Below are 26,001 nucleotides of genomic sequence, written 5' to 3' on the forward strand. Positions count from 1 at the left end.
AAGCTGGTGTTCTTTCGTTTGCGAACGCTCGGTAGTCCAGTTGATTAGAATTTATAATTTGCATTTTACGAGAAGACTTTGTTGAACTCGTGTCTCGGATTTGCTTGAAATTTTTTCTTGCTCTGACGCAGCATATACATAATTAAACCTAATTGGCTTTCTCTGCGACAGTCTTTTTTGCTTCAGAAGATGGAAGAAAGGTTGCATCATGGGGTGAGACATAATTTTGCGATGAAAAGATGCTTGCAATAGAAGGTTTTTTATTTTCGCATAGAAACGAGTTGGACAATATCATAGCTGTATGATAGCACATGGCATATTACATATTAATTATAATTTGAATATAATATAATTATTAATAATTATAATTACAATTATTATGTATTTAAATTTGCAGTGATTACTTTCAGGAATTCATTGATGTACAAGTGGTTTTCTTAGTGCATAATAAGATAGTAAGAAAATGTTTATTACAAAAGGGAAGATAAACATAATAAATAAGAAATTTAACAAGTAAAGTTTTACTGTCACAAGAAATACGTTTCAATTTACTTAATTATAATGTTACTATTTCAAGCACATAATATTGAAAATTTATGTCTTATTCTACAGAATGCAATTTTTTCTTTTTGTTATTCTCAACAGAAGGAGTTTGTAAAAGAGAAAACCAATATGGCTTCTTTATGTATAAATCTGTGTCTTGACATAGAAAAATTCCACTCGAATCTGACGAAGAAAGCTCCTCGAGTGTTACGTCGACTTTCTAATGTACATTTGGCAGACAGAAATGCTTATCAAATTTTAATAGCCATTTTCAGAGACTAAGGGCTAATAAATGATATAAATCATAATCAATTATGATTCGTTAAAATAGAAATGCTTACTATACCAAAAATCTGGTCATTTTCAATAGTGAACAAACATAATTTACATTAATCAAATTGAGTATCTAAATAAAACCTCATTGTATATATTAACATCTTGCATTAATTATTTGCTGGTTAAGTTAATATTATATCTTAGTTAAATATTCCAGCCATTATACTCAAAATATTATTACAATCAAACTTCTAATTACAAACACATAAATCAACCTATTTACAACAACACCACCCAATCAAACAACAAACATTCGAAAGCATTAAAGTAACAATCACAGAAATAAGGAGAAATCGCAGAAAAAGCAGAATCCAGGCCAATCATCTTCTTTCAGTAGTCCCCGAGACACTAGTCTTTGATCTCAAAAACTGGCTGCTAAATCGACCGCAATTAATCGACTCCAAAGAGCATTAAGCGAGAGCACAGTCGTGCACTATAAGAGAAGTTCTCGATAGGGATGCTTTAATAGTCCACCGCAGAATCTTGACCCAATTAATAAGTCGCTCATCAAACTCTATCCACGCGTCACGCACGTTAGAGTCTCTGCCCCACGATACTTCCCTCGATATCTCGACAAGCAACTCACTATCTCTCTCAGCTCTCGAAATTTCTAGGTCCCGCCATGCTTCTTATCGAACTCAATTAATTCTCAGCCACCTATTCACTCGACAGCCCACAAACAACCAAAGGTTCATTAAAAAGTCAGCACCAGAGACACTCATCGAGCTCTCCTCGTGAGACACCCTGTTCAACGGAGTCAGCCCCTAAGTCCCGCTCTCTTCCTGATCCGCCTAACGACCAGCCTACCACGCCGGACCAGACCGAGGCACTATTCCCATTACTCGTACTCTCTCGCCAACCTTTCACCAATACTACCGCTCATCGAACCATTCGCTGCATGTCTCTCTATCTATCTATCTCTATCTATCTATCTATCTATCTATCTATCTATCTGTCTATCTGTCTATCTACTTATTTCTATCTATTTCTATCTATTTCTGTCTATCTATCTTTCTATCTTTCTATCTCCATTGGAGTTACACCGTTCGACAACACATCGAGCGCGGAACTTCGAGCGGGGGTCTTCTTCGAGTAAAAAAGAAAAAGACTAAATCTCCTTGCGTCACGGTTGGAGTCAGCAGGCGATCACTAAAAGGGGTCACGGGGGACGGCGAAACTGTTCGCAGGTCACAATATGTCAGGGATGGATGGTAACAGCACGGAGGGGGAGTCCGTGTGCGGCCGGGGCCCAGCCCAGACCGGGCCCGGCTGTTATCGTAACTATGAGCATTACAGTGTGTCGCGGCATCGTCGCAGCGCCTCATCCTGCTTCCCGAACCTGCCGAACGATCTGCCGGCGAACACCCCGGACAGCCCGAACCGACGACTCCTGGACTTCGCGCAGAGCGTGCCCGGCACCCAGAACGACGACTACTTCCAGGACGAGGTGCCGGCCCAGCACGTCGTGAACCAAGGCAATACCACACCTAGCGTAAGTCCCGAGTCCAGCCGATCTGTTGTCACCGCGTTTCGTTTGCTGTTCGTTCTTTTCCGTTCCGGTGAACAGACTCACCTGTGGACCTGAGTGTTGTACGGGGATGAGAAGTTGACTGGCTACCTGCGAGCTAAAGGGCAAGGAGTCTTCTTGCTACAGCTAATCTCTTTTAGAAAGACTCTTGGTATTAGGGTTCGCTGAGAGCATTTAGGCTGTAACTTAAAGGTCTCTAATTGGCTCATGAGCTGTCTATAGCTACTATACGCCTCATACGTTAGCTCCAACGGCTGTCAAGATAAAAGTGTATAGGGGCAAGGGAATTTCTCGACTTACAACGCTTGGCCGCCTTGGTTTTCGACGCATGGTCATTGACGCGCGGCAATGGCGGACGGAAGCGAGACCGAAGCGAAGAAGTGAGACGTAACGATAGAAAATAAGATTCTCTATAGTTACGTCTTACTCTTTATAGGTCTCCTTTCCGTCGTTTGCTATTGTCGCGCGCCAATAATGACCATGCGTCGAAAACCGAAGTGAACCGAGCATCGTGAGTGGAAAACTCCCCTTGCCTCTGTGCACTTTTGGCTTGGCGAAGCGTATAGTTCTTCTATGTTCTGATTTGGTTACTGCGTGAATGCTACTATTAGTAGATTAGTTATCAGTATAAATATGTATGGAAGTTTAAGTGGTAGAGACTGAGATAATTATGGCAGGAGAATTGGTTAATTCTAGAGTGGAAGTAGTACGAAAGCAGCTGATGGAGAATCAATTGTCAGATTTAGTCGTCAATTGACTGTTGATCAGCCTTTTATTACCTCTACCCCAGGAGCTGAACGACCACTCTCAGTTGACCAATCCTTTATCAACAGTCCTGCTAGTGTTCGCTACAAACAGACTTCCAGACATGTGTATCTACAGTGGCTAGCTCATAGTGGTATTCGCGCAGCAATTGAAAGAGAAGAAAGGTACTATGTATCACAAGAAAAAAGATTGGCCTAATACCACAGTAGTGAAAGAGGTCTTTTACTGTGTGTTTACTTTCACCGTCACGCGATCAGATTTGTACGTGTGAAAGTTTCAGCAAGCACCGAAACATGAATGGCAACGGATCTGTTCCATTTTGACCAATTGGTGTTCTCAGTAGCTACCAGTTAGACACCTCTGGAGTAATTATTACAAATATAGTCTCAATATTATTTTCTATCGTTAGATTTCACTTTGTCACAGTTTGCTTCGTTCGCGTCTATTCAGCCAATAACGATAGAGTGTCAAAATAAAGGTGTCATTGTTGCTGTAGCTATCCAATCGAGTAGCTGTAGTACGTTTCAGCTCGTAGGTAGTAGAGGCAACTTCTCATTTCCATACGACACCTCTCGTGTATGTCTTCTCCTTGGTTTTTCTTCCTTCTGCGACGCCACCCTTCTTCGGAGCTGCGAACCTCGTTGTATGTCCGTTTTTGCTGTAAGGTGGCTACCGCCCATGGTTTGCGAATGAAAAATGGTACCATTCGATTTGTCATGACGAGAGCTTCACTTGGATGTACGGGAACCGTGGCGGGACAGGATGATACGGACGAAGCAGGTGGTTTAGATGTGTTTTTGGTGTAGCGTGGTGAGTGTGACGTTTGAGGGTGGATTTATGTGTTGTAGGATAGAGGGTAAGGTTTTTGTTGTTGGATAATGCACGCTTTATGCATTGTTGCGTTTCTTTGTGTAGAGTATTGTTTACGTGTCACCGGATATTTTCGTTATTTTCGAGAAAATGTCAATTCTAATGTAGGCACAGGTATACCGTAACGTTTACTGGGAAACTCGAGGATGGCTTCAGCGCATCGAAAGAGTGAAGAGGGTTGATTTAATTGTATGTTCTGTTTCTGTCGTTAATTTCTGTTTATTTGATTTTTAACAATTTCAATTCACCTTATTTATGACACGTAGGACAGTATTCGTATAATTAGAAAATTTGAAAGAAAATAGTTGTCGTTGGTAAATAAACAACTTTATTTCAATGAATGTCTTGCCAACTCATAAAATGATATTCAAAGACAGATCTAAGGAAGTAAAATATTACATTCTCAAATTTGGTAACTAATTTTACTAAAAATTCATAATAGTATAATGACATATACCAATGTGCAATATATTTAAAAAACAATATCTTTCAGGAAACAGTTTATCAGCAAATCTGATTGTTTGTATATTCAGAATGTTACAGTATCATGAATTTCTATGTTTGGTTACAATTTCTGTCACCAATTGCAAATTTCCATGATATTATTCATATCTTTGTGAAAACTAAGATATTTTCCTCTTGTTTTAATATACATATATTAAATAATATTAATTACATACTTTTAGGCAGCGATATATCGAAAGTATATAACGAAATATTGTTCAAACCGTAAATTGAGTTTCTTAGAAACGAAGTTTTGTATAAGATAATTTTATTATTTAATTTCGCGTTAAGAATCACCTGCTTCTTGATGGTATAACCTGTCTCGTCACACTTTGAATAGAAATTCGCTGCACGCCCTTAGGGCCAACGTACCTTCTAAGAGACGACACTGTCCTTTTTAATTTCCGCACGTGGCTATTAGAGGGAAGATCACCAGAACACTACTGCGGTTGCATTGGATGTAAACTAGTAGTAACGCCTGACTGTGGTCAGACCAGACAGGAATGTGTCTCATACACGGTCTTCATCGTTTCCTTCACTAGACTGCGGATATTTTCTATTAATTCCCATTTTCATACTCAGATTTAAGAACTTTGAAATTCTGCAAAAATTTACTGCATCAATTAACTGTTAATTAACATAATGTAATAAAAATCGAAACAAATTGTTACTTTTATCTGATGTTTTAACTTGATTTGTTAATAAATAATACGTCATTCTTTTATAGTTAATATTTTTAAATAATTATCGAAGGAAATTAATTATTCCATTCACTCTTTTATAAAATAATTCAGCTATTATTAAATTTCTACGAATAACCGCAATCTAGTGACTATTTAGACTCTCAAGTATCTAAAATGAACTGTAGCAACGCTGTTTGTGAAGTATAGCTCTTGAAGAAGGTATTTGGACTGGTCATAGGGAAGCAACAAATTTGTTTCTTAATTTCATTATACTATTCGCTACAATTAACGTGTATTGATTTTTATGTTGTATATTGTGGATTAATGTTTTCACCATATATAGCTTCATTATTTACAATGTAAGAAGAATAAACTTTCTTTTTATTCAAGTATCAGTCCAAATACTTTGATGGGCTACTGTATATCTTCAGCTACAATGTTTTTTCGTTACCTCTGAACGTAGGAACAATTTTGTGGAATTAACTATTTCAATGTACGTAAGAATTGTTTTTGAAATTCAATATTCACAGTGACTCACATATCTCTTCACATACTTTCCAAATCACAGTTCAACTTAAGTATGCTTTCTACTCCTTTGTTTTCATTATCTTTGCTTCTAGCAAAATTTTGCTGTGTGTTCCTCTTAATTTCACTGTAAAGTTCCTAATTCTGTATGTAACTTTTTACTCGAATTTAATCTGTACATAGCTTTCTTCAGATTTACGTGTAACGTAGAAAGTAGAAAAACAACAAAGATCAAACTGATTGTTGTTTTTTTCTCTGCTACTGGACAAAGATAAGATAAAGCTTTGTGTCGGTTGCTACATGTAACGAATCTCGCCGTGAAAAAATTTGTGAGTCAGTGTACCTGTTCAATCAATATTTCTTTCGTTTTATTTGTAATTATTCTCAATTGCGACATGTATTCCTTTTTAATTGGTAACAGTGCTTTGTGTTTGATAGACTGTCCACTCGATGAATTTGTGCATCCAATGCTATCGTTTCTGTTTGGTGTCTGTGCAAACGTGTCGATGTCGAATAGCCTCGTTTTTATTTTCCACCGGCGTGTCGTTGTGGGAACAAACTTGCGATGATACTCGAATCATGCAGAATGACACGATGTATCCAAGCACGCCTAATTTGTGCAGCGTTTCGTTTCTTCCCCATCCCGTTTCGTTGTTGTTAGACTGCGGATATTTATGCAGATTTGAATTCTCCAAAAGTAATTTAAAATATGAAAATAATATAATGAATTTAAAATATTACAAATTTATTTCTTATTTTAAAAGTTGCACTCTATTGAAAATAAAACAAAGTTACTGTAATTTTTGTTGAAGTTTTCTATAAACAAATTTTTCTAATTGACACAAGAATGCATAATATTCGCAATCTATTGTTACACAAAAGAAAAGCACGTCGGGCATATTTCGTTATTTGTTTATTAACACAAAAAAGTCGCAAGAAGTTCTGTACTCATTACCTTTTTTTTCTAATTTAATTTGAACGTTAACTTTGATTATATCGACACGTATATCCCATAATGGCGAACCTTTCAAAGATACAGATGAAATTTTGAAAATCTCCTTTTATCACCATAACATAATTTCTAAAAATGTAAATCTAAAAATTAGATTAAACAAATCTTTGAAGAAATACTTCGTTACTCTGCATTCGCCAAGTTTCATAAAGATGGCGTGCTTAACAATCAAATGCAAAGATCAATTTGCAAAATCAGAAAAAGAAACTGAGTTTCTGCAACTGAGTTTTTATTTTCCAAAAATCGTCTAAAATTATCGTGAAACTCGTAAAATTGTCTGTGATTTTAATAATTGATGACGATCGCAGACATTCTGGCAGGTTCTTTGTTGTCCCGCCAACATGGCGTCCTTTTCAAGCGGACGAGCACAGTAGTTTGATCGAAGAAAAAGAAAAAATCACAAGTCCGCCGTGGACTGCCAATTCTGAAAGGCAAAAACGAAAGAAAAAACGATTTGCTCGGCGTGCAAGTTCTTATCTATGTGTGCCTGCTTGTTTTTGTCGGTATACTAATGATCGATCGAGTGGTATCTCGTGGTGTTGTCCGCGACTTTCTTCCGTATCAGCAAAATGGTTGCCAGCGGCCCGAATTTCGATCTGGCACAAGCGCGCGCGGAACGAGTAAATATTTCTCCCAGGACTTTTTTTAGTTTGGAACTCGCGACAGTTTTTCGTTTCTCCTTTTCCATTCGACGGATTCTTTGGTTCTGTTCCCATTTGGTTCGATTGATTTTTCTGTGAAAATATTTACTCAACGGTGGATTATTGACGTTACACGGTGTATGCAAAAGTACACGGAGCTGGGTTAAATATTAATCTTCATAACGGAATATCGCGTAACCATGAATCATAGTTCAGGAAAATATATATCATGTGTACTAATATATAATCTACCGTATTTTCATATAGTTAATATTTATCTTTCATTTTTACTTCCATTCTTTGATGTTTGTTGCCATAGAAAACGAAGAGGGCGAGGGAATGTGAAAAATTGTTGCACTGTGCTGTGAATTTTATTTAATGAACGGTTAATGGATTATTTATTGGTATACAGAATAATTGTGGTTCAAAGGCAAAACGATATGAATTATATTTTAAAAAGATTTCGTCTGTGCCTCTGTTGAGTTGTAGAATATGAAATTTGTATTTTTTGGAAATGAAGTTATATATTAAAGAAATGTTTTTCTTAATGTTAATCATGAAAGGTGAAAATGAACGATGAGACTGATATTTATAATTTTGTATTAAAGTATCTTTGAATAAGAAATTTATGGTTTCGTCGTTTTGCTTGGGATACTCACAAAAGTTACCGCTGGCAAAAAGTATTTGATCGAGTAAGCTAAAATTGAACTCTTTTAATTAGTTGGAAGTGATATTGAAAATTACGGTACACTGAATTTAGTTATCTACATAATTGTGTTAAACTCTTGCAAAATATGAAAGTAAAAGGCTTCATCTATAAACGAGATCAATTTTCTTTTGTTCAGAATAATAGAACATTTTACATTGCCTGACATTTTATACACTAAAAAAATCATCGAATAATTCTAGAATACAAATATTAATATAAATTGATCCCATTTTATTTTTAATCTAAAGAAGTCATTCGCGTTATATATGGAATATTCGTAATTTCAGTTTCTTCAAATTCATTCGTGTAAATTCCAATTTTGGTTAACATTTACAGCTTAACGAATTAAACATAATATTAATACGAAACTGAGAATGATAAATCCAGTATAACCAAGTTCATAAATTCATAATATTATATGAAACAATTGGTTTCGAATGCTTTCTGCAAGAGGTAGACACCTTGCTCCGTGTGTTGCATACAAATTAACAAACATCATTTCTCCAATGCAACACGAAATTCTCCTTGGTACTAGTGCATCTGTACCTATCAGTGCTGAGCTAATTCAAACACCAGTTCATTATCATCGACGTGAATAATTGACGTTATTACTACGAACAGAGTAATAATGTTAATTCGATTAAATTTAAACAAAGAAATTAAAAAATTAATTACGATTGTTTCAATCATCTTCTATCTATCACGTACCAGGGAAATTTCACCCAGTTCCGATGCGTCTGAATAATTTCGTTATTAATTTCCGTAACTTTTGAAATTGTTGAACAATGCAAGCGCTATCGGGTACAGATGCGTCCGAATAAAGGTTTGCGCAACGTTTCAACCTCGTGTTCACTTGGTCGCGAGTTTCTTTTCTCTTTTAATCGATCAGTCGTGTTCGATTGAACGTCTACACGATCATTATAGATCACTGTACGCGCGATTCTGTTTCTTGTTCGCGCATGAACGATCCGCGGAGCCCGACAGAACGACATTAACACGTTCTGTGGCACACGAGAATGAACATTCTCCAAAATAATAATTAAAATGATGAATATCAACAAGAACTTAGAATATTTCGTTTAATTATTACGAAACTACTATTCTACGGATCTCTTAGGACATTTTAATTATTTTATGTTTATTCTTTTTAATATGAAATACACAAACAATATGATGTAATAAAGTTCCTACTTTTGACAGACAGCGAGCCACAGAACGTGTTTACTATCCCCAAATGTGGGTTTACTCCCATTTATTGTCCACGCTGTTCGATTTCTTCAAGTTGAGGCACTTAACTCTATAACGTCAAACTGCTGCACGAAATACTAGAAATATTTCGAACAAAAATCGCATGGTATACAATGATGTGCACAAGGCAAACATTCGTTTCTTATTATCGTGCATTTTTCTCGAGATATTTTATGGAATTACTTTCAATTTTTTAAATGAAGTGCTCTATAGTTTTCGTAGAGTATCAAAGGTTGCATAAAACAGTATTATGTTGAATAGGACTCATAATTAGCATTAATACTTATTGAGTTATTCCCGGAAAAATCATTTTAACGATGAAAACAAGTGGCAGGCAAGAATTATTTACTTCGATAACCATGAAATCTCATTGCACCTAATATTTGCACCATAAAAGTCCCTTTAGTTCGAAGACTTCTCCATTTTTAATGCATCGATCTGTACTGAAATCTCAGTAACTTAAGACTGGGCCCTTTCAATACTTTTCATACTTGTTTTACATAGGATTTTGATACTTTATGAAAATCCAATAAAAAGCATTCGATATCTCATTTAAAAAAACTGAATAAAATTCTCCAAATACCTCGTTAATACAGATCAATAAAAAACGACCATGTCGCATATTTCTACCATGTTATTTTTCTTTAACACAATTGTCCGCGCTGATTTCAAACAAAAATGAAACGGCGTTAAGCGTCTCAGCTTGAACATCCTGCTGACAGTCGCATACTTTCATTCGCGGAACATCCCTCAGTCTCTCGAATCCTCCCAACCGCTAATCTCAGTTACCCGTGACCAGGGGCGCGCCAAAGGTATTTGCCGCCCGGGTGCAAACTTTTATTAGTCTTCCCTTAACAAATTGACAAACATCGTTACGAAAACCTTGCTCAGTCGCAAGGCAGTACGCCGTCTCAGTTTCCACAGTATTAGGGTCTGTCCACACGAGCGACGCGATACCGTAACAGTGACACTGTGCGATTTTCGAAGAACTAACAAGGGTAGTTATCGAAATCTGATGTTCAAAAAATTATGAAACTTTGTCAGTAGAGTAAGTCAAGTCTAATATTGTACATTGCAATTCTTTCATGCAGTATCTCACTTTGAAGGGGTGAAACCACCCCTTGAAGAAAATGCAAAATTTTTTTCTGATGGATTATCATGAGAATGATAAGAGATAGCGAAAAAAGTTTCAACAAGATATACATTGTTCTTTCACGCGTATAAAATTGCAAAGTAAAGAAATAAATTTTGAGGATTGGTGTTGGGGGTACTTTGAAAAATTTTAACATTTTGAAAAACTTTATTTTTCCATGTTATAGACGTGAAAGAATAATGTATTTCTGTTAAAATTGTTTCTCGCTATCTTCTATCATTCTCAAGATAATCTACATTTTTTTCAAAGGGTGGTTTCATCCCTTCAAAGTGAAATTCGACACGAAAAAAATTGCAATGTACTAGGCTTGACTTACTCTATTTATATACGAAGTTTCATAATTTTTTGAATTTCCGAGTTCCATAACTTCCCTTGTAATACGTAAAGTTCTTTTATCCATATTTCGTTACACGGAAGATCTTCGTTCCTCTATTACAAGACAAAGTTTTTCTATCTCACAAAAAAGGATAAGAGAACTTTACGCTTTTCTTGGCGGGATCGCGTCGCTCGTGTGCATAGGCCTTCAACCCCTTAACAGCGATAGTCGCGAAAAGGTGCGTTTGCAAAAATTTTTAAGCAAGTTTATTATTTCCTTTCTTATTATCGAATGTAAACATCCTTCTTTGTTAAAAAATTAATTGTTTCATAAAAAAACAATAAACTCAAGGGGAAGGAAGAGTTAAATTCTGAAAAATCTCGATGGAAAACTCCGCGTTGCAGTGTTGACTCGCGCGAAAAAATTCCGCGGTTAAGGGGTTAATGATTCTACCGCATTGCATCATTCAAGCTAGATATCAGGTGCATAGAATGAATATTAGATATTTGTTTTTGCCGCTCTAATAACACGTTTAATGCCGACTAAATCGAATTACTATAATTCTGTCAATTAAACGATATACCGTTCAAACATTGTTCTATTATAAATAATGCTATCTATTGCGATGACATTCGGCAAGATAAACGTGCAATAATAATTAACCGATCCAATGAAATAATTTGATATTATATTTTTCTCATTTTATGTATTTTGTTACGTGAAATTACGCGGCATTCAACGCGTTAATGTTGCCGCCCTGGTGCGGTGCACCCCTTGCACCCTCGGGTTGGCGCGGCCCTGCCTGTGACGATGTCCCCTTACCTTTACGTTCGACAGTTTCACGTGGAGTACAATAGAAAGATGTTAAGTGTTGAGGCAGCGTGTCGTCCAAATGCTTTTTCGTCGGTGAATGCGTCGTTTTGACGGTCCGTTTGACAAAGCGGCGCGGCGTGCGCCGTCTACTGTTGATTGACAGTAATAATCCCCTCGCACGTTACTGCGGTCCTGGAATGCCCGCTTCTGAACACTTCCGAAAGCGTGTCGTCCATTTGTTTCTCCTTTTTTATCCGTTTTTCTCGATGATACTCACCGGATACGGGAATACAGCGTGAATCACGCGACTCTGTCACCTTGAATCGCTCGTGAACTGTTTGGTCGAGGAATAAGGTGTCGTCCGTTGCAGTGAATCTGGCACTCTTGTCTTAGTGGTTAAATTCGAAGCCGCACGCCTGATTGGCTGAGGCGCTCACGCCCACCAATCGGGTCGGGCGAGGAGCCGTTTCCGGACTTGCAATTGGTTTTCTCGGAGCGACTGTATCCGCCTCTATAACGTCACGAGTGCCAGGTTCCCAGCAACTGACGGTACTTCGAGTAAGGATTTTATGGTATCGAAAGGTAACGGTTAATACTACTGTAGAACTAAGGAGCAGGAAAAGTGGTCTTCTTTAAATTCTTTATGGAAATCTTGAGAAAAAATCTTGAAAGTGCAGCCATTGAGATTTTAATATGTTAATTGCCACGGTAACCGATGAATAGAACTTTTAAATTGCAAGGAAATAATTGTAAATTGTAAGGTAACTGATGTCGAATAAAAATGTGCAATAACGTAAATAATTCGATAATAGTGTAACGTAAGACTTGTGATATCAAATAATTAATACGTTGACTGCCACGAGAGTTTCGAGCGGTTTGTATCGTAATACTTATTCTTTCATAACAAAGGAAAATTATATTAGAAATAATTATTAATCATTTGGTATCATACTCGTGTTATGCTATTATCCAGCTATTTATGTTACCAAATATTTTTATTCGACGTCAATTTTCTTATTGTAATTGTTATCGAGCAATTTGGTATTAATATTTCTTCGTTTTTATTTTCGCTACAGGAAGAATAAGTGATACTTAAAAGGCTGATGTTTGTAGTGGCAGTTAACGTGTTAATTGATTTACAACTCAGTTTGTGTATTACGAAATCAATTTCTTTAGTAATTTCTTAGAGTAACATATGTTATTGGTTCAATAATTGTAAAAAAAGAAATAACGAATGGACAATTTTGATCCATTTAGTAGTTCTAGTGTTAATAGGTTTATGTAATGTTTTAGTTATCTTCCTTTTTCTAAGTATTTTTTAATATCTATTTATTTAATGGTTCTTCCTAATATTTATTGTATGACGTTTAATAGGGGATAAAAAGATTTTTAAAAGATTTAAATATTAGTAAAAGGGCATTATGCAGATTATAAAATAGCAAAGTAATGAAAAATTAATTAGTACATTGTACGATCCTTCGGTACCATACGATTTTTGTTTAATATCATGTTAAATATGTTATTTATAGAAGAAATAATATATTTATTTAACAAACAGTTGGTTGAATTTAAGGTGATGGAATTAGATGATTCTCCTTGTATAGGCGACAATTAGAAATCACGCGAGCGCGGTCGTCAATCACTTTTCGTATGAAACAATTCGCTTAAGGATATTGCACTTAGGTATCAAATTGGCGGGTAAGGTTTGACGTTCGATCAGATTAGTATATTAATGTTCAGTCGCGATAATCTTCTGTTCCTTTCTGGAAAATTATGACAGCGTAATTTATAAGTCAAAAAGGAGAAGCATGATAAAGTTCGATTATAAATACTTGTTATAACAAAGTTATAAAGAAATATTGAAAATATTATAACAGAAATTGAAATATTGACGGTGTCCATTTTATTTATATTTATCGAAAAAAAACTCGTTCACTATATTTAGTAAAAAAAATCAAAATTGCTCAGTGAATTGATTAAAAAGAAATCATACTTTTCAATATAGCAGTATTGGATAACTAAAAATAATTGTATCGGTTTATAAACAGAGTTTCAGTGACTGTTTCTAAAAATATCGGCTTTGTGCAAAGAGAAAATATGTCACGCGATATAATTTTATTGAAAGGCGTGTAATGTATATGACGTTTCGTGTCTTGCGACAATTCGGTGCTACTGATAGGTAATATCATTAATAGCGATCTCTTAAATTACTTAATTTCTCTAATTAAACGCAGATAATGTAAACACCGTAGACTTGTTGTATTCTGTGATAGTAAATCTATTACCATTGATGATATATAAGGTGCATTCAATATTTCGATTATGATATTAGAAAATATAACAGTTAAACAATATTTAGGTTTAAAACTTTTTCTTTTGACTTATTATAAATCTGACAAACCTGTCGCGCCAATCTGATATTCTTTAGGTTAACGTTCACGAAATGTCCCTTTTCTAAATATAAATGTTGCAATGCTGCTGTATAAATTAAATCGAATGTATAAATTAATTCGGACTCCAAGAAATTAAATTTGACATATCAGTATATTAATAAGATTAATTAATCGAGATAAAATCTTATAATTCATCAGAAAATACTTGAAGATAATGTTAGAAGCTAATCCATGTTACAACGTTTTTAATAGAGAAAATGAGCATTGGTAATTAAATTAAAAATATGATGTCATCCTTGAAACAGGAAAAAAAGTATTTGAAGTAAATTGACAAGTATTTTTCTTCTCTCTAAATAAGGGCACGAGGAATCACCTTAAAGATAACATCTATAAATTATTTCTGGAAGTGACATTTCGTGTGCGACCAGCAAACTACAGTCAACGTTAGATCACAATGAATTTAGCACTATTCTGCAAATACAGTGAAACATAGTTGAAGTGGTTCAACATAGTTGAAACGATAGATGTGTCGTCTTCTACACATGTTTATTTCTTTTTCTCGTAGAGTGCTCGATGTCCGATAATTTCGATAGCGGCGTGCCGTTTATTCAATTTTCAATTTTCTCACGGGTAAATCGTGGGAAATATTGATTCAGATATGATTGTGTTTATACTTGGTTTCCTCGCGCACACGATCACTTTGTTCATCGTTTTTTGTACACTTCGTGTTCTATGATTTTTTTGTGTGAAATTATTGTCCAAATATTGTGTGACAGTGAAATAAATGGCGAAGCTGGTTCATACTGATAGTAAATAATAATTTTATGATATTACGGTTCGTTGTTTTGAACTTTATCTTTGAATCGTTGTCTTTACTAAAATATCATAATTTTCATTTTAATGTTAGATACTATAATATTAATTTTACCCCATTGACCTGCAATATCGTGTCAGATTCGCGAAGCATATTTTAAACTGAATTTGAGAAATCTAACTGTTATTTATTGTTTCTGAAAATAAATCGAATATTACTTTTCTCTTATCAATCGTTAACCTTTGGAGAAAACATAGACGTAGAATAAGCGTAAAATTGTTTTCATTTCCTAATTAATTATTAACGATGAAGTAATTGTATCCATCATAGTTACGAAATAAGTCATAAGGCAAAGGGTTAATATTAAATATTGTAATATTAATTTTAATTGATCAAACGAGATAAAGATCATTGATGCTTCTTTAAACGAATAATAAATTTTATTTATGGACAAGCACAAATGAATATTACATAAATAAGCTCTTTATATGTATGACTTCTTATTTACCAATTATTTATCTTAATTCTAATTAAATAATGAAATACCTAAATTATCTTAAATTCAAAATTATTCTGATTTTGACATAAAATCATATAGATCAAAGTTGATCCAGCTTCGCCATCGATCAGTTAGTTATTGCATTAATTAAATATCAAATTGTATAGTTATTTTTACAACATCAAATGTGGACGATTCTGTCCAAACCATCGATGCCATTAAAAACATTTAAATAACAATCTCGATACTCGAAATAGGTGTTAGTTACATTACTGGACAGAGTTAGGCAATAGGATTGCAATTTTAATTACCTTCGCACAATAAGCAAACGTAAGAAGTTATTTCAAATTGTACGAACTGTTTGAAATTTCCATGTTTATTAAACTCCTATCAATAATTTGCTGATGCGACCATCGCAATCCTTTTGCATTTCGTTGGCTGCAATAATCATCTTCGTATACTTTCCAAAGTTTAATGAAATTCAGATCGTATTAACAATTGAAATTATTTGAAACGATTATACTGGGTTGAATTGAAAATAACTTCCTTTATAAATAATAATTCAAATTAAAGCAATTAAGATTATTAAAACGTTTATGACAAATATTGTAATCAATGATCGTGCGTGTGTAACGCAATTCATATGAAACATCTAGAACTTCTAAACATTTCAAATCAACTGGAAGTTATTTATGAATCAATCTAACACAAAGAACCGAGAAAATTATATTAGGATGAAAAATAGAAAAAAGAAATAGAAGTCGGAAAATTATTGCAGGCTACAGCGCTTCGCAACTCACCACCCAATAATACGTACAGACTCATCCCTTCGCATAGGGTGACCATATAAAGGGCAAATTTCAAATATAAAAATTAAATTCATACATAACACATAATTAAATTATATGCAATATAATTATCGTCCATAAATATAATTAATAATTGAGTAAACATTAGAATGAAACCGGTAATTAACCCTTAGCACTCTAGGTTGTTTTGTAATCTATCAGCAATTGCAAATAATTTTTATAGTATTCATAGTGAAAATTAGAATTGCTATAATATTTCTTCGAATAATTTTAGGGTAGTTTCTTTAAGATTCATTAAAATATTTAATATTATAACCGGTGCAATATTGAAGCCTACAGAGTTCAAAGGGTTAAGAAACGTTACTCTTCATTTAATCACACAGACGCAGATACGCACACTTTATTTTTTATTATTTCCAATTTATTCCCAAATAAAAATGTCTTCTCATTCTTTCGTTTTCCATCTTCTTTTCATTCTATTCATTCAAAGTTCCATTTAATTTCAAATTCGCGATGCACAAATTTCATCCGCCACAATTCGAATAACAAAAGAACACACGCCGGCACATTTCGCAGAAACACATATTTATTGGAGGAAAAAAAGCAAACGTCATTAAGTATGGTCACCCTATCTCACATTGGCGGTAATGATCTGACGGATTTCATGTCGGTATGTTACAGGCAATGTCCGACAGCGCGCATTGAACCGCCATCGTTGAACAAAGCCGCCGAAACATTCGTCTCTCACACACACACGAATTAACCTGCTACTGTCGGACCTTGCCGAATCTCGTTCTCTGTCGCTGTTTCCGTAGAAAGAAAACCGAAAGAATGTCAAAAAACCGAACAACCAACCAACCAAAAAAACAAAAAAAAAATACATGTAAACGAAACAGAAAATCACCCGATTAAAAGCAAAACGTAAGAAAACAAAATCAAAAGAAGATAGGGGAGGGTTTGACGTTCTCCGGAAGCGACGCCCGGAAGTGGTGCATGCTCGTTGCTAAGAAAAAAACGTCCATTTTGAATAAGAAAAGAAAATAGAAATGAACCGAAAAAAAATAAAAAAAAAAAATAGAAAAAGAAACGAAAAAAAAGAGACAATCTACCGTGAAGAAAATCGCGAGGAAAGTTTCGTCGAGTCTTTCCTGGCAACGTCCGACACGATAGAGAAGCCATTCCATGATTTCGATAGCGATGGGCAGCCACGGGAAAGGCAACGACAGAGTGAGAACGATGAAGTGCGTAGAGCCGGACAGACAAACACGTGATGGACGATACTTAAATCCGGGGTGTGAAACTGCGGGCACGCTTGGTGGAGGAACTATAGCGGGGGAATTGATGTGGAACGAAAGTGGTCGTTAGCGGTGCCAATTACTGGACCGTTATGCTCAGTCATTGTTTGCGTCGTTACTTATTTGTTCATAGAGAGGGAATCGTGGGGGATGGAATTGGTCGTTACTGGTGCCAATTACTTAACCATTATGCGTAATAATTGCTTAGTTAATCATTCGTTTAAAAACGGAATCGAAATTTTAACCGTTTCGGTAAATGTTGGTAACGCGTTTTGATATCGTGTATATAGTTTCAAATAAATGTTTACCGCAGTTTAGAGTTATGTAAAAGATGTTACTCGTTGGAGAAGTTTGTTATAGATTTGTAGTTAAGAATCGTGGAGTTTTATAGTTACATTTCGTGTAATGAGGTAATTTATTTCTAGTTGGTACGTGCTAGTTTTCTCGTTGAGAGAATAGTTCGTAGTCTAATTTTCAAAAGGTTGTTCATTAGTACATGAGTTTGAAGTTTTCTGGTACATAATACATTAGTATTAAGCTAATGCAGTAAAGTACTTAATAAAATATTTGTTTGCATTTATTTCAATCCCATTGAAGTATTGCTACATTTATTTGTTTTGAATTGTAACCGAATTCTGTGAATTGCAAAAGTATTACCGTCGAATTGTTATTTATCGTTACATGCGAGCGCGATAAAGACATATGATACTTTACTCATTGGCACGCCTAATAACGAATTATTCTTTTATAGTGCACCATAAAAATTCGTACCACACGTCCTTCGAGTTACTCGCTATATTCCCTCCACCAAGTATACTTCGACGTCGGACTTTGCCGTGTTCGAGCCGAGATAAACGTGGATCGCTTGGCTACTCTCCGAAAGATACGTTATCACCACAAATTCTCTTACGTTCTTCATTGCGCTCGTATTTCGGTATTACAGAGTCACCTCTTGATTTCTCGCCATACCATGCCGCTTTGTGTTCTATTTGTTTCGAGGATGCAATTTTCTGCTCGTTCAGTTGCGTTCTATCGATTACCCTAGAACAGGCCTGGGCAACTCAAAAGAGTCTATTAATACTAGAGAATTTATTCTAGCCTCTAATTAATCGCTTCGTTATAAATTCCTAAGCATCGAGCAATCCTTTAACCATATTTTTAATGCGCAACGCAATCGAGCTTAACCCTTGCCACGCAATATCGAGTCAGACTCGTGAAAAAATTCCCGAATAGAAGTTAAAAGAACTTAATTATTGTGGGTTCAAATTAAATACTACTTTCCTATTATCAATTGTTATGCTCTAAAGTAAACGTATATATAGACGAATTAGAAATTCTTTGCTTTTGAGTAAATTAATAACAACGTTGTTTTATTTATAAAATCATCGAGCAACAAATTAATTCCACGAGTTACAAACGAAAATGTTTATACTACAACATAATATATTTAATTCCAATTGGCAATACATTTTTTAATAAATCATTTAAAATAGGAATTTATAATATAAAGATAGTAGATAAATACCTGATAAATATATATGATTATTCCTGTCAACGTACGGTCTGTTCCATGTTTTGTCTATTACAGTAAGTGCACTAATGTTGATACTTCTTTACCGAGACAAACAGAACGCTTTGTAGCGTTCTCAACTTCGCTCCCGAGAAACTGCCCTAGTTTTGACGCAGGTGAGTTGCCCATCCCTATTCCGAACGATTCCGGTAAACTTCGTTTGACCGATGAGTTTGACTTTCCGCAAGTAGTACTGCGATCCCGCTGCATAGCCGGCGATGCATCCGAAATGCGAGCTGTAGATAAGGCGATGAGTAGGTTGGCTTCGTTGCTCGATCGCTTGGTACATAGGTACCTTCTTATGATTATTTTTCGTATGATTGTGCGCGGGTTGAACGAAAGTTAAACGACGAAATTCTGCCATTAAATGCCTAACTGAGTAAATGTAAGAAGAGAAATTGTTATATAAACGTAAAACTGAATGAAGGACACCATGAAATTCTAACGAGAAGATTGGAATGAAGTGCTTTCAGGTGTACGTTCGTGTATTCTTTCCTTTGCTATATACGAGAAAGAGAACGACAGATTTTGATCGTTTAACTTCGAGGCATCCTGCGATGCCAGTTTACCGAGCAATGGTGACTACTTGTTTTAGCGTGCATGCCGGGACATAGGGAGATCGAATGTACAGTAACTGATGAAACGAGTATCAGAAAGAGGTTTTAAATCGATAGTAGGTTGAAATATTTTCTAATTAAAGTATATATATACATATAGAATATGCGAAGGATAAGTCGTTTTATCATAATTAAGGATCGATTGTTCCTTTGTAGTCGCTGATGCTCTGTAGACTCACAGATCAGTGCTGTCTATCGTTGACATGTAGAAGCCTTCATTTAATACACGTGTGAATACGTTTATTTTATTTATATTAGTTTTTCTATATTTTATTATTCATTTGTCTTGTAGATTTCTCTATTAAATCTTTACTCTTTTAACACGTTGACACGGTGGTCACCGATGACCGGAGCGTCCAAATTACTAGAAACTAATTACAAGAAAACTGATATCGTATTAAAATGTTTAGTAACATGAGTAACTAAGTAATAGTATAACTTAAGGACTATGATACCAAACCATTAATAACTAATTATAATACCATTTGCCTTTGTTATGATACGATAAGTAATGTTACACGAAACGCTCTAAACTCTCGTGGCAATCAACGTGTTAATGAACAAAATATAAGCTATTCTCCTTATTGAAAACAAACGACAAGAGAATTACTATAAGTGAGTAGTTTACTTTCTCTATTATATAAGATTATTTGGTTTATCTTGAAAAAATTAAAAATATTTAATGTATCAAATGAATATTTATGAATCTTAATTTTACATTCAAATGAATTCTACAAATTCGATAAATCAAATAAGCCGTATCAATCATATATAAATTTATATAATGCTCATTACCGTAGAGTACTTCTTCATTTATTTAATTCATTTGTTTCTATTATCTTTTAAATTTCTTCATCCAATACTCTAAAGGTAGGGCTACTTTGTAAATCTTAACTTTACATTCAAATGAATTCTACAAACTCGATTATAAATCAAATAAGTCGTACCAATCATATACATAATTATACAACGCTCATTACCATAGAGTACTTCTTCATTTATTTAATTAATTTGTTTCTATTATTCTTCAAACGTTTTCATCGAATACCTTAAGCGTAAGGCTACTTGCAAAAGGTTTCACAGACAGCACTGTTCTGAAAGTACTTAGGTTCCAAGAAAAAAAGGTCGATCAGGAATGAACAAAATCACTGTGAGCGTTTGATTTCGTGCACGTTGCGCATAAGTCCCTACAGTGCCGCGGTCTGCTGAGCACGAACTGACACGATCCAATTCGGCGACATGAACTGAACGTAGCGTCGCGTACACGACGAAGAACTTTCTTCAGCATCTTATGAACTGCACCGATAACGCATCACACCTTAGCATCGATTTAGCTTAAGGCTCACGCTCGCGTTTAGACCATTCGTGAGATTAGGACGCTCTTGTTAGAAGTTGTGCACGTCGATCCTTACACATACAGGGTGGGCTGAAATTGACGGCACGGCAGATCGAAGCGGACAACCCTGTGCTCGAAATCGAAATGGCGGATAACGGTTCTCCTCGTAGGCAATTCATTTCGTAAGAGTGAATTGGGAAATGTCATTGATTTCTCTTTAAAATTCGTCGATTGGTTAACGAATTTAGTACACTTCGTTATTGGTCAATTAGTAAATTTGATATTGATTAATCTATAGATAAATAAATTTAGCATGTTGTTAATTAATTGTTAAATGGGTAAATTTAGTATGTTATTGATTAATGGATAAACGAGTGAGCTTAGTGCGTTATTAATTCATGGATATATGAGTAAATTCAGCACGTTGTTGATTAATGGATAAATTAGTGAATTTAGTGCAGTATTAATTAATCGGTTAATTGTTTCATTGAAACGATTACTTCGTTTAGCATAATTGTATTCGATTGAATTCAATTTTATTTTGTCTACCGTAAGTGATTTAGTAATTGTCTGAAAATTCATTATTAACAGGTGGTAGTAATTTTTTAATAATTTCTTTGAATTTCATTTAAAATTTCTCTTTGAAGCAAGAAACCATCTTGAACGATATAATCTGATTATTTCTTTCAGGATCAATATTCAGAGAAAAATTATTAAATCTTTTTTATCGTGAGACAGTCGTTAACAGATTATTTATAGATTCCCAATGGGTAAGTGTTTAATTTTAAGATCACTTTCTTGAAAATCTAGCTTCGCTCGAAACGTGTTTATTCTACCATTTCGATTTGCATTATTATACTCTTTGTATAAACACGCTTGATCACGTCGTCGAAACGAGAGACAGCTGGCTGTCTTTTAGGGACTGACAGCGACATTTTAAGAGAAAGATGGCTTCCCTTTTTTCGGACAGATGCGTAGAAGTACAATACAGCATACGAGACGGAATATGGTCAAACGAAAGACTGAGTGAGATAGCTTGAGACTGAATTTCAGACGTTTCGCAGTAAGGATTACCATATTCGTGTCTCTCCCTCGCTTTTAGTACAGTGTTCCCTCCTTATGAGCCAATGAAACAATTTTGAGTTGCACAAATTTTCTCTCTATTGCTACATTTTAGGTTATATAAGAATCTCACAGGTAAACCATCGTTACGCAACTTTACGTGTTCATAAATATTCGTTTCATTATTAAATATAACTATAACCTAATTTACATTAGTTATATTATACAGAACTACGTTTAGATTCAAAGACATTTATCAATTAACATTGATCAAGATTTAATATATTATAATTATAGAAACATAAAGAAACGGGAGAAAGTAAAGCTCAAATATTTTTGTTTAAAAGACATTTCTTTGTTGTATCTATACATTTACATTTCGTTCGATATAATTACAATATTTCATTAGTTCCATTGTTCTTGATATTATTTTGAATTATCGCATAAAATAATTCGCTTTAATTCGAATCGATATAAACAAACTACAGGTAGATTCATGTCAATATATATTGTAAAAACTTTCAAACTTCCTTCTATTTGTTACTATCATAATTAACTTTATTTTACATAAAGGGAAATACTGCGTCGTAACAATGAAATTTCACTTCTCTTTATAAAACCGCATTGGCAGAACAAAAAGTCGTGTTTCTACAAAAAGAGTGCCATACTATGACGCACAGAATTATCCGCTTCAAGGTTGCACTAGAAAATTCAAGCTCACCGTGTATATTTACCTGCTCGAGATACAATTAGATTCTTTTAGAAAAAGAAACTACACGTAATATCTTTCCGCGACGCGCTAAACGGCGTGCAATTTTAATTGTTAAGTGTATATATAATACAATATAATATAATATAATATAATATGATATGATATATAAAAAAAAAAGAAGGAAACAAAAATATCGAGACGTGTCTGGACAAATGTTGACGAACAGCACGCAGGATATCGTATTCGCTGCTCAATTTAATACTCGAAACTCGAACGGACAATTGTAACAGAATAGTGTTTACAGTTTATCGATTAAATCGTGTAACGTTTCAGCGGTTCTCATGTAATCGATCGATCTCGATAGTTAATTAATTAACGGCCACGATGATGACGGTTGACATCGGTTCTTCGAAAACACTGCCTGTACATACTCATTATACCACTGTACTTAATTACACGTCCAACACGCGCCGGCTAGAAGAGTAATCCGCGCGTAGATTTAATTATATTGCCGGATACGACGCGTCGGGCAGTTGTGATTTTTATCCTCCTCGATCGTGTATCGATTGTAATACGACACGACTCGATTCGTCCATTCTTTACACTAGAAACGAAACATTCTTCTTGTAACCGAATAAAAAGTCCATTTCGAATCCTAACACAGAGGTTTATGATTCGACGAGTGATTACTGTGCTGCGTTCGATGAAACCTCGGAATTGGTTCGTCAACGTCTAAATTGAACTAAATTGTTTCAGTTGAATTAAAGTGTAGGAATTTATTTCAATTAAGTTGACTACAGTTTTATTTATTCCATTTTATTGGCTTACTTTAGTCGGATTCCATTTCATTGATTTGATTTAGTTAGATTTTATTCATTTGATTTGTAAATTAAATTTTATTTGAACAATGAAACTTGTCATCTTTCTAGTTTTCATACAATAGATGCTATATAGGTTCTCTATTTAAAATTCTGTTCAGTCTTTTCTTCAATCCAAAGTTTAAAAAAATGATATTGATTCTGAATGTTGCAAGTTTTACAACCTAAAAATGTAATTCTAAATTATTCGACAAAAATTTGTATAAATCCAAAATACTGTTCAGTGTTTTTCTCGGCTAAAAATTAAAAAGAAAGAAATTGTTTCTGCATTTTGCAAGTTTTACAGTCTCAAAATATATATTATAAATTATTTAACGCAAATCTTAAAACTATACTGTCATTCCTCATTGTTTCCGAATTTCATATTTTTGTTTGTAGTTTACATATTGAAGACGTTACGTGTCCACGTTTATTCTGCAACGATTGATTTCATGCTCGTCGTACAAACAGATTGTTATTACAATGTAACTCATTATTCAAATGTTATATGAAAGAAACATCGATTTCGAGGTTTTTGAAAACGCTGCTTTACCTGATGAAAAGTATAATCGAAGAAACGAATGCGTTCACCTTTTATTTTCAAGGAATTCCGTTAATTAGCCCTTTCAGCTGCGAAGCAATTAACGCGTCGGGAATGCTCTCGCGGCGCGAGATCTATACGAGCGATCAGAAACAGTTTATTTGCGAGGACATAGACAGGACAGCAGATTCCGGTTACTTCCGTTCGCCCTTCGTTCCGTAAATGAAGTGCGTGCGTTACGAACTTTCGATTCGCGTAAGTAACGAAAAGCAATTGTGACGTCCGTCCACACACGATGGTGTTCTACACGGTGTCTAAACAGTTTGGTATGAAAATTGGACAGCGTGCTAGGGGTTCGAACGAAGAATACTCGTATGAATTTATTTTTGATGACATATATGAAATGAATGGTAATATAGCTGTACAGTAATTTAAATCAGTTATTTTATTGGAAATTTGTAATGAAAGGTTATTTTTTCCTTTGAATTTTTAACTTTGAAATACAACTTTGTTCACTTCTTTTTGGAACAGTATGTAATATGAAAATTGTGATACAAAATTGAATTGGTTTTTAAGATCATTCAAAATTAGAAATTTCTCACAGAAATGTGTGAAGAAATTTATTATACGTTTTCTGCTTCGTTTTTCGTAAACAATTATTGTCTATTAAATTAGTTGAGACATTCTGTGTATTTGTATGAGATTATAGTTTTTTTGGAAGAGTCTGTATAAATGAATATGTTCATAATCTTTAAATAATTATTGATAAAATATTCTTTAAAATTTATACGAATATCCTTCGCTGACTTTACTGCCCCAACACACCGTGCAAACTTTCCTCCACACTTTTTACGCATCCTAAAGTTACTTTTTCGCTTCAACGCGTCTCACTGTCACTTGGTTTACATACATCAAGGAACACGTTTTATCACAGGTCACGTTTTATCAAATACACGCTAGGGAATTCATAAGTAGTGGTATCGGAACGTAATTCAAAATGAAGTCCCAAGAAATCCTATTATTTCGTGATTGTTCTTTATTGCTAGTGCTACTGAAGAAATAAATGGACGCCTTAAGTAAACTTTGTTGTGAACGGGGCTTTATTTCTGAGAAAAATGGTTTCTACACAGATCTTTTATACAGTCATATGTTACTAAATAATATTACTGTTTTCACTAACTATAACGATCAAATTCTCAAGTTCCATTTCCTTAAGAACGACCATCCAATATTTTATAATCACTAAATAATTCTCCAAGAACATAGAATTAATTTATACTATTCAAATTCTGAAGTAATTTATATATATTTCCTGAATACAATAATATTTCCAACGAAAGTAGGTTGAACGAAGGAAAAACATACCTATTAATTGTAATTTCAATCAAAGTACCACGAATACCACGATTTTATGATACAGTCCACTTATTAGTACACACGTGTGACAAACGAACACAGCCGAAACACGTTTTCCTTTTCACCCTTCAAACACAAAAAATTTCTCTCTCTCTCTCTCTTTCTCTCTCTATCTATCTATCTATCTATCAATCTATTTATCTATCTATCTCTCTTTTTATCTTTGTTTATCTCTCACTGTCTCTCTGGCTCCACGTGATCATACGTCGCCTCGTTTAAGCCTTTGAAGCACCGAACGAAAGGTGCAACGTTTCCCACAAAATTCAAGCTCGATGCAACGCAACGATGAATCGCTTTTGCGGAAAACTTTTATTCGGCATACGGGTATTCCGATTATATAGATAACAAATAATTATACGTTCTTGAATGCGTGCTTCAAAGGATTAATTACATGTTCGCTGGCTCGAGAAGTGCTCGGACGATTTCGTCACCGT

At 34.6% G+C, this 26,001-nt stretch overlaps 1 protein-coding gene across 3 annotated transcripts in view; it reads left to right on the plus strand.

Annotated features, from left to right (window-relative positions):
* Shab (Shaker cognate b) overlaps positions 1–26,001 on the plus strand; it is a 105,587-nt gene that overhangs the window by 35,696 nt on the left and 43,890 nt on the right. For all 3 annotated transcript variants that reach the window (XM_076372638.1, XM_031975011.2, XM_076372639.1), the window contains exon 3: positions 2,067–2,371. In XM_076372638.1, the coding sequence (XP_076228753.1) occupies positions 2,067–2,371 (305 nt within the window). The remainder of the gene's footprint in view (positions 1–2,066; positions 2,372–26,001) is intronic.

The sequence above is a fragment of the Nomia melanderi genome, chromosome 12 (genome assembly GCF_051020985.1).
Source record: "Nomia melanderi isolate GNS246 chromosome 12, iyNomMela1, whole genome shotgun sequence".
NCBI lineage: Eukaryota > Metazoa > Arthropoda > Insecta > Hymenoptera > Halictidae > Nomia > Nomia melanderi.